At 38.8% G+C, this 14,272-nt stretch overlaps 4 protein-coding genes across 4 annotated transcripts; 2 read left to right on the top strand and 2 right to left on the bottom strand.

The window, feature by feature from the left end:
• Positions 1–4,923: 4,923 nt before the first annotated feature.
• LOC115265807 (uncharacterized) lies at positions 4,924–5,375 on the bottom strand. Its single transcript, XM_029871750.2, has one exon. The coding sequence runs from the start codon at positions 5,334–5,336 to the stop codon at positions 4,959–4,961; it is 378 nt and encodes a 125-aa protein (XP_029727610.1). The 5' UTR covers positions 5,337–5,375; the 3' UTR covers positions 4,924–4,958.
• A 1,175-nt stretch (positions 5,376–6,550) lies between these two features.
• LOC115265808 (uncharacterized) lies at positions 6,551–6,965 on the top strand. The gene has a single exon (XM_029871751.2). It carries the CDS (start codon positions 6,583–6,585, stop codon positions 6,943–6,945), a length of 363 nt encoding a protein of 120 aa, XP_029727611.1. The 5' UTR covers positions 6,551–6,582; the 3' UTR covers positions 6,946–6,965.
• A 4,808-nt stretch (positions 6,966–11,773) lies between these two features.
• Positions 11,774–12,203, bottom strand: LOC115265809 (uncharacterized). The gene has a single exon (XM_029871752.2). It carries the CDS (start codon positions 12,171–12,173, stop codon positions 11,808–11,810), a length of 366 nt encoding a protein of 121 aa, XP_029727612.1. The 5' UTR covers positions 12,174–12,203; the 3' UTR covers positions 11,774–11,807.
• A 511-nt stretch (positions 12,204–12,714) lies between these two features.
• Positions 12,715–13,131, top strand: LOC115265810 (uncharacterized). The gene has a single exon (XM_029871753.1). The coding sequence runs from the start codon at positions 12,754–12,756 to the stop codon at positions 13,129–13,131; it is 378 nt and encodes a 125-aa protein (XP_029727613.1). The 5' UTR covers positions 12,715–12,753.
• The last annotated feature ends 1,141 nt before the right edge of the window (positions 13,132–14,272 follow it).

Below are 14,272 nucleotides of genomic sequence, written 5' to 3'. Positions count from 1 at the left end.
CTGATTGTTCATCTATTAAAATTTTTTCCTCATTTAAGTACTCAAGTAACTGGTCTTTTACTATAATTTCCAACACTTTCTCATATATAGGTAGCATATTAATAGGTCTATATTCTTCGGCTTTTATTGTACCGGATACTTTAGGTATCGGAATTACAGTTGATTGCTTCCAACTCCTAGGAAATTTTCCCTGCTCAAGTGAGTCATTAATTATTCCAAGTAAGTGTTCTCCAGTGATTTCTAGCGAATCTTTTAGCACCTGTAGATTTACATTGTCAAGACCAGACGAACTACCAATTTTATCAATGGCTTTACGCATAGTGTCATATGATACTCGATTAAAGATATTCCAACTGCGGATGACATGGTTATTTTCTTCTTCAAACGTATGTTGCACATTCTCAATGCTATCGTTAATTTGCTGAACGCTGTCAATAAAATAACTATTAAACTTGTCACAAATGAGATCCTCGTTATCTATAAGCTCTCCATCAAAACTTATTTGACTTGATGCTTTTTCTTTACTTTTCCACAGTGACTTGAGTGTTTTCCAAAGTTGTTTACTATTTCCTCTATTTTGTTCTATTTTTCTTTGCGTGTACTCTGCTTTTGTTATTTTAATTGAGCATGTGTACTCATTCCTTAACACTTTGTACTGTAGCCAATCAGCCTCCTCCCAACTCATACTAGCTCTTTTATAAGCTTCATCTCTCATTTTTTGTAAGTTTTTCAACTCTAACGTGTACCATCTTTTCCTGTTCCTACATCTTATGTTTTTGACAACAACAAGTTGGTTAACGTTCTCTTTCAGCACAGTACACAGAACATCTGCCTTCTCATCTAATTGTCTTTCACTGTCATTAGGCATATTTCTTCTCAGCAAAGAAATAAGTGCGCTCTTCGAATATTTTTTCCAGCATTTAATTGTGATATTACTCTGTAAAGGCTCTGAGATTTTTTTAAATTGAATTTGGATTGTTTCGTGATCCGAAATCTTATTGTCCTGATCTATAGTGACGCTCAACTCATTAAAATTACAGAAGACCAAATCAATGATGGTTTTTGATCTACTAGTATTTCTCGTAATGTTTGTTACTTTTTGATCTAAATTAAAACACTGCATCAAGCAGCGAAGATGTTTACTATCTTTGTTATTCTTCCAATCTATATTAAAATCACCCGCAATGAGGTTCATTCCTTTGTCATCAATTATTTTATCGAGCCAGGTTTGTTCCAAATGTGTCAAAAAATCTCGATCATTCACGCTGGGTGAATGATACAGCAAGCCATATACACCAGCAGTAAGTCCTTTAACTACCTTTACAGCAATGAACCAATTCAGTCCACAAGTTGAATTATCAACTACATTGAATTTCACGGATTCATGAACATACATCATAACGCCACCAGTGTGTCTGGAAACCGAATAGCAACATAGCATCCTATAGTTTTCAATATTGTACTCACTTCGGTCAATGTCTAAAGTCAAATGAGTTTCCGTTAACATGATAATTTTAGGTTTTTTCCTGCTCACCAAAATTTCCAACTCAGCAAAGTGCGATGTAATGCCAGCAATATTCAAAAGAACGACATCCGCCGCTTTTCTTAATTGCTATGCGTCATAATTGATGTTACTTTTTGAAATATTAACTTTTCTCTGGTAAATAGGGCACTTGGTACTCCATGATGAATGGTTAACATCAAAATGTGTTTTTCTCTCTCTGTTAGAAATAATGCAATTAATGCATAATTCCCGCTCAGATGAACAATCTTTTACGTCATGTCTTTCAGAACATTTAGCGCAGTGAAGAGTATTTTTACATTCGCTTGATTTATGGCCATATCCACAACATTTGAAGCATCGGAATAACTCAATGCTTTCAAAAACTCGGCATTTTTCAAAATCAATATTGAGCTTACCTTTACGAATCACTTTCTCGAATGTGTTGGCATCGATTTCGCATATTAGAGAATATTCATACTCCGGGTTTTTCTTCGATGGTATGCTTTTCAACACTTTTAAATACTGGATATCTTCAATTCCATTTTGTTCTCTCAGAATGTCACTCAATTCATTTGAATTATAAATACCATCCACTCCTTGAATTTTTATTCTTGGTCTCTTAGGTTGCTCAATATCAACTGAGTAGCCTTCACTTAACTTCTCATTAACCATCTTCATAAACCCTTTGGCTTCTTTCTCATTCGAAGCAGTCTAACAATGGTGTGCCTGAACGTTAACCAAGCGTATCCTTTGGAGTTTACCCTTCCACTAACAACACCCAAATTCCCGTGACACCTAGGCCTGAGAGATCGTAGAGTTGTCTACATTTTTCATAGGTGTCCAAAACTAACCATCCTTTCCCATTCCTCAGCAGTCGCAAGGACGTGGCCAGGACAGCGCTCGACCATTGGAGGATTGCGTCAGTCTTGTCTAAGAGTCAGAGATTAGTCCCAAATCTTTGTGCTTTGGTTCGGACGAGAAGGAGGCAACCCTCATAACAGCGCACAGTGGCGGGGCTCCATACAAATGCCGGACAAAACCTAAAACTTTCTCCAAATGCGCTGAAATTCACATGTCTAGATAATTTGGGTGTGCTGAATCTATTTCTGGGATCAAAATTTACATAACTTGCATTATTTTTGTATAAAAGTAGATTTAAAGTATTAAAATAACTTTATTTTTAATAAAAATAATAAAAAGCTCATAATAAATAAGTCGGCATCATGTTTATTTGTTTTTGGAATATAGTTTTAGTGCTCTCTGTTGCAAAAAATATTGGATAAAATGTTTATCTACATAGTTTATTTGATGAAGCATGCAAAATTGTATAAAAATGCGAGTTAACAATGCAAAATTGCTATACACTTTTTATTAAGTGAGGGTTACATTCTATTCATCATGTCCGCTTGTCACACAGCGAAAATAACAAAGACGATACCTCATACCACATCTAGGTGCAACAAAAGTCGTCAATACAAACTCACAACACAGACAAACAGACATCTCATGCTACTCACTTCCCATTGATCCTCTTATTAACAGTCGGTAGTTCGTAAATCGTACGCTCATGGCTCCCGCATAATTTTTGCTCCTGTTTGACGTTTGTTCACTGCCGCCACCTAGTTATGAGATTGCGAAACATTGGAATTGATTGGCGGTTTGATTGGCATTGAGCAAATAACCATTATTTAAATCGCAATTTGTTCGAAGTGATACGTCTGTTTGTCTGTGGTCACCATTTTAGTGGCTTTTTTGAGTTAATCATTATTGAAATTAATGCCGCCGAATTTCCGAGAACGTATTTTAGCAAATGAATCCTCGGATGATTACTTGTTAAAACAATAAATATGCATATGTAAGGTACATTCGTCGAATGTACAAGAAATCCGTATTTTCATTATATTTATTAAAAGCTAAACTACGTATAGCTACTTACTCGAATATAATCGATAAAAATACAGTCTATCACTAAACCATTCAATATCCGCACTGTAGTATTTGCTCAAAAATGCACTTGTTGAATACATTACCAACGTAATGCTGTCTCAAGAGATCGAATGCGCGACAATAAACAGGTTAAAACCCCTCCCCAGTACATTCTGCATGAGTGATAACGCAACATATCAATATACTACAATGACTTTTATATTCTGGACGGGAATTTTAATATTTTATAAGTTTACGTTCGGAAATAAAATTCATAAATTTTCGACTGTTCCGCAACCATGCGTCTCCATTACAACTTTTTTTCAAAAAAGTAAATTTTTCGTTCTTAGACCAGTTTTGCGCAGACAGTGACGTATATCCCCAAAAACTAGACAAGATTTGGGGTTAGATGCAACACACCTGATCGTTCCGAACTGTTTCATTAAAAAGTACTAGATCAATGTAGTCTGAATTTATAATCAAAAAAATCAGTAAAACTTACACTTTTTGAATGGTCTTAAAAGACAATTAATGTAAGCTAAGATTAAGATTGAATGTTGTATTGCCAAGGTTAAATGTATCCCAAAACAATAACAAAATTCATGTATTTAAATATCAACTACATGTTACACACTGTGACATTGAAATTATGGTTTGAAATTATGATGATAAAAACTAATTATTCAGTACATAATTGTTCAACTTTGAAAAATTCCCCTGGACTCAATTTTGATTCAATTGACTTGAAAATTTGGATTTCTCTTAGTTGAAGTATTTATAATAAAAGAAAAATATCAAAGCAATGAAATTTTGAGATGAAATTTTGAGGTTTTGTCCGGCCTCCGGCCACTGTGAGCGGTCTAGGACTGTACCACCTACGAATTTGTGCGACTCGCTTAATGCTAATGCTAATGCTAAAAATGCTAAATAACGATGCTTATCAAACTCGCAAGAAATTAACAATATCTAACCAATTACAAAACTAGTTATGATAGCAAAATTTGACATTCAGCAGTTATTTTGCCAAGTTTTAAATCATTTGCTTGATGACAAGCAAATGTCATATTTTGAAATGATATCAAATTATGACATGTCAATGCTTTTGAGGTCTTCATGAAGAACTCGTGAATGGCAAAATTAGTTATGACAATAAAATGCGTTATTATTTTGTTATTGATTTGCCATTCACCTCTACTCGGGTATAGAAATTATCAACGACCTGCACTACAGGTGAATTGACCACTGTTCAGTCTTTCGTCTAGTGTAGTGCAGGTCGTCAATAATTTCTATAGTGTCCCAGCTTAAATCGCCAAACATGCAATGTCCAAAACTAAACATGCTTCGTTTATTTTGTAATCGAATATAAGTCATATAACTTCTTCAGGGATATTTTAAGTGTTCAGACAAACAATGATTTTAGTATAAAATATGTAAAGAAATTTCTTAAGATCTATGTAATTTTGAAAAACGTTATATTTCCAATTTGATTGCTTTTCATTCACTTCTTTATTCCATCATCTTCATGAATTCAATAAACAACCTTCCTACCCCATCCAAAGTTTCCTGCATATCCGGCACCGTACGATCCCCATGGAAGACCCCAAGGATAGGAAGCAGCATGACCACCGAGATTTGCCTGGACGACGGTTTTGTGTCCACCTCCATAAACACCATAAGCTGGAGACCAATCCTGGACGTACGATGGATAAGCGACCAATCCGTGCTGCAGATAATGAGGCTGGTAGTCATTCCACTTGTTCCAGCCGTTCCACGAGTTCCATGCAGTCGAGTAGGGCCAAGCTCCAATGGGACCGGCAGCTACGACTGTAGTGGTGGCAGCGGGAAGATAAGATCCTTGAGCAGCAACGGCCAGGAAAGCGATGAGCAATGCGATGAAGATTTTCATTTTGGAGTTGATTGTTTGGCTTAACCGCTTGACAAATGAAACGCTGAGGACAAACTGTGCTGGCATTAGATTTTGATGTTCCAATTTATACAGTTTCGACTATTTTACAGTTGGTGGCTAGATCGATGTGATTGTCTGCTATTAATTGTTTATGGTTCAATAGTGACGCTAACGGCTTGGAGGATCTGTTTTTGGCACAAATCACAAATTAGTGGCTTCCCAGTTCAAGCTAAATTATTATTATTATTATTTCTATATTATAGAGATTTTCAGCCCTAGGCTGGTTCATCTCTTTTCAAGCTTAAATTTTTAGTAGATCATAGTTTCATCTGCAATTACTTAACCTTCCTTTTGCATCACGTTGGCAGAAGCTTGCTGACGTAATGTACGGTTTGGGTAAAAAATGATCCCAATGCCGAAGGAGGGTTAATTGTATTACAACTATACAGTAACTGATGCAACCTTCTTTATATGTTCGACTTTGTTAAACTATCTTTTTTATGCGTTTGCCGTGTGAATGTATCTTTTTTTGTCTTTTTGATATCACATGCTTAGACACTGAACCTATTACTTTCTACAACTTTGCCACAGTAATTACCTGACAAAGTTCTTAGCTCATTTACTTTTTGGTATTCGTATGTCATGGCAACCCCAAAAGTTTTGGTACCGGACAGGGATGCAATCTCATCTAGTATTCGATACATGACTTTGCTTGCATTTACTTACTGAACTATACCCAAGCAACACACATGTTATATTAAAGTTACGACAGCGCAAGTTTTGGTTGTATAGAAGTTTATTTTACGTAATTCTAACATTGTGTTGAAATAACGTAAAATAAACCTCTATAGAACCAAAACTTGCGCTGTCGTAACTTTTATATAACATGTGTGTTGCTTGGGTATTAGCTCATTGTTATTTAATGTGCATTATCAGAAAATTATTATAAAATGTTGACTTATTAAAAGCAACGACTATTTTTTATTCATGTATTTTTTACAATAGTCCAGGTTTGGCATTACGAATGAATCATTTTAAAATACTCGACATTATCATTCCTTTATTATAGACAGTCACAATCGTTCTCCGTTTGCCGGCGAAATAAGTGATCCATGCAATAGAATGGCACTTGCTGTCGTTCAGGTGTACGTATCCGCAATTTGATGTATAAAATGGAACATCCACCCACCAATTCGATACAGTTTGCCTTCAGCGCTTCAATCGTCAATACCAAACATCAGTCAAAATGAAAGCCTTTTTCGCCCTGGTCATCGCATCCTTGGCTGTAGCAGCCCAAGGATCGTATCTTCCTACTTCCACTGCCGTCGTCACCAGTGCCACTGCCGCCTGGCCCTACAACGCTGGATGGAGCTCGTGGAACGGATGGAACGACTTGAACAACTGGAACGGCTACTATAACCAGCACCATGGATTGGTGGGTTACCCATATGCTCAGGATTGGTCGCCAGCTCATGGTCTGTATGGACACAAGACCGTCGTCCAGGCGAACCTTGGAGGTCATGCTTCCTATCCGTGGGGTCTGCCATGGGGAAGCTACGGTTCTGGATACGCTGGAAACTACGGATGGGGAAAGAAAGTTGTGTACTGAAATGGGTTAATTGTGATGAAATAAAGGATCTGAAATTTTCAACATATTAGTTTTCATGTTTTTGTATTGAAATCATCCATGTAACAATTTTAGTTTTATGAAAATTTGCAAGGGCGTTATAAACTATCATCAACAAAACCATGTTCAAGCCATTTTTATCTTCAAACCATTTATCAAAATAATTGGCAGATCACAATATGCCTAGTTGGCCCACCCAGGTCTAGGTTATTAAGAGCAAATTAAAGCTGCTCAAATAAAACCGTTAAGCATTTATAGTAATTGTCTCTTGGTCACTGCTACTAGATGAATGCTGGTTCAACAAAACATTTCTATTCTCACAACGTAATAGAATTTGTTACATGAATTGGATCTTAACAGATATATTTTATCGATCATACAAGTTTGACAACAGGTCCAAATTAAATATAAGTGCCTTTATTATTTGATATGAAAATACTAGTGATATAGTGCCTAAATATCAAGTTCCGGACGAGTTTCACTGTAAAATATAATGCAAAAGTAATTTTAGTTGTGAAATCATTTAATAAAAAAATGGAAGACCAGAAGTACAGTAGTTTATGCTGTAGGTGATTCAAAAAAGCATTGATTGTTGAAACGGCTATAAATTGATATGGTGCTGCAGAAGGGATTTGATCATTTTATACATGTTTTAAAATAACTACTTGTTTGCAGTTTTGCTACAGGGTATATTCCCAAATTCTGGCGGGATATTACTGTAAATTTTATTCCGAAAGTGGGTTGTGCGTCGTATGAAGAAGCAAAGAGTTTCAGACCTATCTGTTGGACCTCTTTGCTTCTGAAATGCTTAGAACGCATTGTCGATCATCACATCCGTGATGTTCATCTGGCCAACGTGCCTCTTCATGTGGACCAACATGCTTACCAATCTGGAAAGTCCACTGTGACTCTTGTACACAAAGTTGTGTACGATATCGAGAAGGCATTCGCTCAAAAGCAATCCTGCTTGGGTGTTTTCTTAGATATCGAGGGTGCATTTGACAACGTGCCTTTCGATGCCATATTGGAAGCCGCACGGGGTCATGGTATACCTCCAATTATTTCCAATTGGATTCATCAGATGCTCAAAAACCGACATCTCTTCTCGACATTGCGTCAAGCGGCGATTAGGAAATTGAGTATTTGTGGATGCCCCCAAGGGGGAGTCTTATCACCACTTTTGTGGAATCTCGTAGCAGATACGCTATTGAGGCAACTCAATAATTGCGGTTTTCCTACTTACATATGGTTTTGCCGATGGTTATCTAACATTGTTAGACGGTATGTGCATCAACACCCTTTTCGACCTGATGAAAAACGCTCTTCAGGTAGTTGAGGGTTGGTGTCGCCAATATGGCCTTTCGATAAATCCGAGTTAAGCCTGAGATGAATTAGCCTAGGGCTAAAAATCTCGTTAATACAGATAAAAAAAGTCCGATTAAAACATCTATTGTTCTTTTCACGGAAAAGCGAAACCGTAATGGTGTTCCTTTGCGTCTCTTTGATTCTGAAATCAATGTGACTGAACAGTGAACAGGTAACGTACGTTGGAGTCATTCTTCATTCCGAACTTTCCTGGACACCTCATGTTGAGTTCAGAATCAAGAAAGCTTGTATGGCCTTCGGGCAATGCCAGCGAATCTTTGGTAAAACTTGGGGTCCTAATCCCAAGTATATCAAATGGATTTACACAACTGTTGTTCGTTCAATATTGGCCTATGGACCTATGGATGTCTTGCTTGGTGGCAAAAGGGTGAAGTGAGAACGGTCCAATCAAAATTAGGCCATCTCCAAAGGATGTGCTTGATGGCGATGTCTAAAGCGTTCGCTTCAACTCCCACGGCAGCGCTCGAAGTTCTCTTTGACGTTTCCCCACTACACATTCATCTCAAACAAGAAGAACTTTCTTGCACTTACCGCCTATAGGTACTCGGTTTACTAGAGGAAACTCCTGTGAACCGCAGTTCAACACATACCTCCTTGTTTCCACTTTTTTTTGGGACAAAGTTGTTCTTGCTCCAATTGCTTGTAATTTCCATACATGACATTTTCCACGAAATTACCTTCCCGGGAATAGTGGGCATCTGGATATCTGGAGAGAAGTTTTTCAGATGGCATTGTATGTTACACTGATGGCTGTCTTCTCGAATGTCGAGCAGGTGCTGGTGTTCATTCTCGTGAGCTAAGGCTGCATCAGTCTTATTCACTTGGTAGACACTGCACCGTTTTTCAGGCCGAAATCTTTGCTCTTATGTGCGGAGGGCAATCAGCACTTCAGCAGCACGTATTGGGCAAAGTAATACACTTCTGTTCAGATAGCCAGTCTGCTATTCAAGCACTTGTTTCGGCCAACTCCAGGTCGAAGATAGTTATCGCTTGTCGAACTAAAATCGAGGAGCTGAATTCAGCAAACGCTGTTCACCTTGTTTGGGTACCTGGCCATTCTTCCATCGCTGGAAATGAATTGGCTGATGAGTTAGCTCGCACTGGAGTATCACATGATTTCATTGGCCCTGAGCCAGCTATTCCGGTATCCAAGTGTTGGGTAAAGCTTCAGATTGACACCTGGGCTGCCACTCAGCACAAACAATACTGGAATAGTTTGGAGTCGTCAAGTCGTCAAACAAAATTGTATTGTACTGAGCCATCTCCAAGGGTGGCGAAGTATCTTACAAATCTGTCAAAGCAGAATTGCAGCATTCTGGTCAAAGCATTGACTGACCACTGCCGACTCAGCTATCACATGGCGAATATTCAGCAAGCTGATTCATTTGCATGTGATAGCTGTGGATCTGATTATGGAACTTCATATAATTTAATATGTAACTGTCCAGTTTTTGCGCAACTGCGTTTCCGAGTACTCGGTAAACACTTATTAAGTGAAACTGACTTCAGAAACCTGAATCTTCAGGACGTTCTGTTGTTCTTGACCCGCTGTGGTAAAGAGCTATAGGCTCTCTTTACGCTTCATGCGTTATCACAGTGCCCTTCTCAGAGCGCTGTTTGAACCTATTGTGGTACGCTTTTGTGTGTATGACGATCCTATTCCCTTACCTGTCCTTTCCCCTTGTCCTATCCTTTTTCCTTCCTTTCTCCGTCAGATAAATGATGAATACGCTCGTGTTCATGGCGATGGCACAAATTTCCCAAATGGAGGAGAACGTGCCTCTGGAGCCGACCTATTGATACCTGCGGATGCCTGATGCCATTGATTGCCAAAACGGCGATAAAGTGATATGGTGGAGCTATATTTGATTGTATCTATTGTGCAAAACTGTGTTTGGTTAGCATAAAATTATGATCTGGATCTGTATAATTTTGTCGTCATACAGCATTTCTGAATGTTAAACAGTCTTTGTGAATACTAAATTGAGAACGGTTGGTTATTTTTCAGCCAAACAGCAATTGGTAAAGTTTAACAATTGAAATCTCCGGGAAGCACCATGAAAACCCCTGGAGGTAAAGCCCTTCGATATCTCCAAGAACAACCCGATTCTTCCAACAACTTGTCGTAAACCCTCGGTAACGTCCCTGAAATTCTCAAACTTTCCGAAACCATTGAGTTTATAATTGTTAAAATACACTAAAAACAAAAACCTCCTCACTGCAAATATCTGAAATAAATCTTCTGGAATTTACTAAAATGCCTTTCAAAACGTCTCTGATGCTCCTTTACCGTCCCTGATTTCTGGTTTTTCGAGAAATCTCCCTGAAACCTCCTGAAAAATTCTTGAACGTCATGAAATCCTTCTGGCTCCTAGCTGAAGTTCTCCTGAAAGTCTCAAGAAAGGCCATAAAATCCCTCTTTGACTACCCAGAAGTTCTATTGAAGCACCCCCCTCCTCCAAACATTTAAAACGCTATGAAACTCTTCTTAATTCCATTGAAACTTCCTTTAAATAACTTTCGAATTTTCTCTAATTCCCCTGAACCTTCCATTGATGCCCTGAGAATCCTCCTTAAGTGCTTCTGAAATTAATCATGGGTCCCGAAATTAACAACCTCGCTTTGAAAATCTTGTTAATAAAGATGGAAAAAGAGTTAGTGAATATTTTATTGTAAAAATGGAGAGTTTGAATTCCCTTTTTGAAAAAAAAAAACCTTTGTACTAAATTATCAGGTAAGGCCACAAAAGTTCAGCTTATTGGACGCAGTGGCTTAATTTCCCCAACAGGGGAGGTAAAAAAATGGGGCAGTGGCCGGTATTTTGGGCACTCCTCGCATAAACTCAGTCAATTCCAAACCAATTGACTTGAAATTTTGTGCACGGCTAGATACTATACGTATCTCACCGCGTTCCAAAAATTGTGTAAATTGGTTCAAAATTGGCTGAGTTTTAGCAGAAAAGTGCCCAAAATAGGAGCCCTGCCGAGATGGTTCCACTTCCCTACCAGGTCTTATTTATATTCTCGAAATAATAAGATTCATTACATTTCATCGTTGGACCACATTACTCTAGTTTCGTATATGAAATCCATAATACTCACAACAACAGCATTTTCTTCAGTGTATTCCAAAGACAACTACATACATTCATGAAGTAAGGCTGACACACATTTAGATTTTCTCCTCCTCCCCATTGAAGAAATTTTAAAGCTTTTAAGCTGAAATCAGAGACTCTCAGAAAATGTCTTTTAACCAATCGGGCTTTGCGTGTATTTCTATGGGTATTTTTTTTTTATTTTATTCGAAGGGAGGGATGCTTTAACGGGTCAAAACATCAAATTCTCGGTATTCACCAAAGGTTTACATTTTTTGGGGGCTGCCATCAAAGTTGTAATAAGGAAAAAATCAGATAAATTTACAAATTGTCAGAATCTTTATTTCACGACCGATGATTCACTTCAATACACAACTTTCTTTCCCCAGCCGTAGTTTCCGGCGTATCCGGAACCGTAGCTTCCCCATGGCAGTCCCCATGGATAGGAAGCATGACCTCCAAGGTTCGCCTGGACGACGGTCTTGTGTCCACCATAAACACCATAAGCTGGAGACCAATCCTGGCCATATGGGTAGCCCACCGATCCATGGTGCTGATTATAGTAACCATTCCAGTTGTTCCAGTCGTTCCATCCGTTCCACGAGTTCCATCCAGCGTTGTAGGGCCAGGCGGCAGTGGCACCGGTGACGACGGCGGTGGTACCATGAAGGTACGATCCTTGAGTCGCCACGGCCAAGGATACGATCATCAGGGCAAATATGGCTTTCATTTTGATTGTTGTTTGGTATTGACGATTAAAGCGCTGAAGGCAAACTGTATCGAATTGGTGGGTGGATGCTCCGTTTTATACACCAAATGCGGAAACACCTAAACGGCCGCAAGTGCCATTCTATAGCATGGATCACTGATTTCGCTTGCAAACCGAGAACGATTGTGACAATTTATATTGAAGCTAGATGATGTTCAATAGCAAAAAAGACGAAAAAGTTACAAATAAATGGTGAACTATTAATTTAGAAATTTTCTTGACGATTTTAAATCAGTTGACTGCACAAGTTACAGTTATAGTAATAAAATCAAGTATTGGCAAGCTTAAAATCAAATCTACAGAAATTGAAGTTAGAACTGGAATCAACTGAATCAGAAATATGTGTCAAAGACAGATCCTCGGAATCATTAGCGTTACTAGTGTACCATAAACAATTAATAGCAGACAATCACATCGAATGTAGCCACACACTGTTAAAAGTCATAACTGTATAAATTGGGTTAACAAAATCCAATGTTCAACACAGTTCGTCTTTAGCGTTTGATTTGTCAAGCGGTCAAGCAAAATAACCTTCGTGAAAATGAAATCCTTCATCGCTTTCCTCATCGCATCGCTGGCAGTTTCTGCTCAAGGATCTTATCTCCCTGCTGCCACCACAACAGTTGTGTCTACCGGTCCTACTGGAGCTTGGCCCTACTCGTCCTCATGGAACTCGAGGAACGGATGGAATAAGTGGAATGACTACCAGCCTCACTATCAGCAGCACGGATTGGTCGCTTATCCATCGTACGCCCAGGATTGGTCTCCAGCTTATGGTGTTTATGGAAGTGGACACAAAACCATCGTCCAGACAAACCTCGGAGGTCATACGGCTTCTTATCCATGGGGTCTTCCATGGGGGTCGTACGGTGCCGGATATGCGGGAAACTTTGGATGGGTTAAGAAGGTTGTGTATTAAATTCATGATGATGATGGAATAAAGGAAATAATATGAATAGTTAAACATTTTTTTCCCTCCCCTGTTGGGGAATTTAAGCCACTGCGTCCAATAAGCTGAACTTTTGTGGCATGTCCCGTTTTGATATTCGCATCTAGCCAGCTAATTACCATGTGTCAAGTAATCAGCTTCTGCCACGACGCGTCGTCTCCCAGTCAGGTGCAATGGAATTAATAAACCCCAAGACCTTCCCAGGTTCTGCAGACCAGATCTCACTGGGTTGCAAGCAACCACTATTTAGAAATCTTTGCTTGCGCGTGTATAAAGCACCACAACTGCGAAGCAGATGTTCCGAGGTTTCACGTTCCGTATTACAGAAACGACAGATATCACTCTGAATCTGGCCAGTATTTTTCAAGTGATACCTGCTGGGACAGTGTCCAGTTACTAGGCCAGTGTATGTAAATAGAGCTCTCTTGTTGAGCTCTAAGAGTTTTTTGGTTTTATAAGCATTTGGTGTTATAAATCGTTTTGACTGATTGCAATTTTTGACATCCATCCAATTGGATATCACCCTCTGCCCAGCCCAGCATTTCAGATCCATTTTAATTGTACAGTTTGATATTCCGCAGCATGGTTCTGGACCAACAAATTGTAAATTGGAACCACTTTTAGCAAGCTCGTCTGCCATTTCATTCCCTTCAATGCCGCAGTGACCTGGAACCCAGTATAAGTTTACTGAGTTCCCTTGGCACAGCCTGCGCAGTGAAAGAATGCATTCCCAGACAAGCTTTGAAGTACATTTGTAAGCGCACAATGCTTTTAGTGCAGCTTGACTATCTGAGAAAATACAAATATTTGCATATCTGTATTTTCTCTCAAGGCAGATATTTGCGCATTTCAAAATAGCAAGAATCTCTGCTTGAAACACCGTAGGATAGTGTCCCATCACCACTGATGTTTGTATTCCAGGGCCGTAGATTCCTGCTCCCGTTTTTATTCCGACTTTTGAGCCATCTGTATAGAATTTGATCGATCCTTGACGAACAGTGGGACCTCCGACTTCCCAATCTGCACGAGTTGTTTCGTGCAACTTGTAAAGAACATCATGGTTCTCCACAGGTCTCATCCAGTCTTTAATCATTTTCATTACTGGCCTATT

This window comes from Aedes albopictus, chromosome 2, assembly GCF_035046485.1.
Source record: "Aedes albopictus strain Foshan chromosome 2, AalbF5, whole genome shotgun sequence".
Classification (NCBI taxonomy): domain Eukaryota; kingdom Metazoa; phylum Arthropoda; class Insecta; order Diptera; family Culicidae; genus Aedes; species Aedes albopictus.
This window is presented reverse-complemented; position numbering and strand designations above follow the sequence as displayed.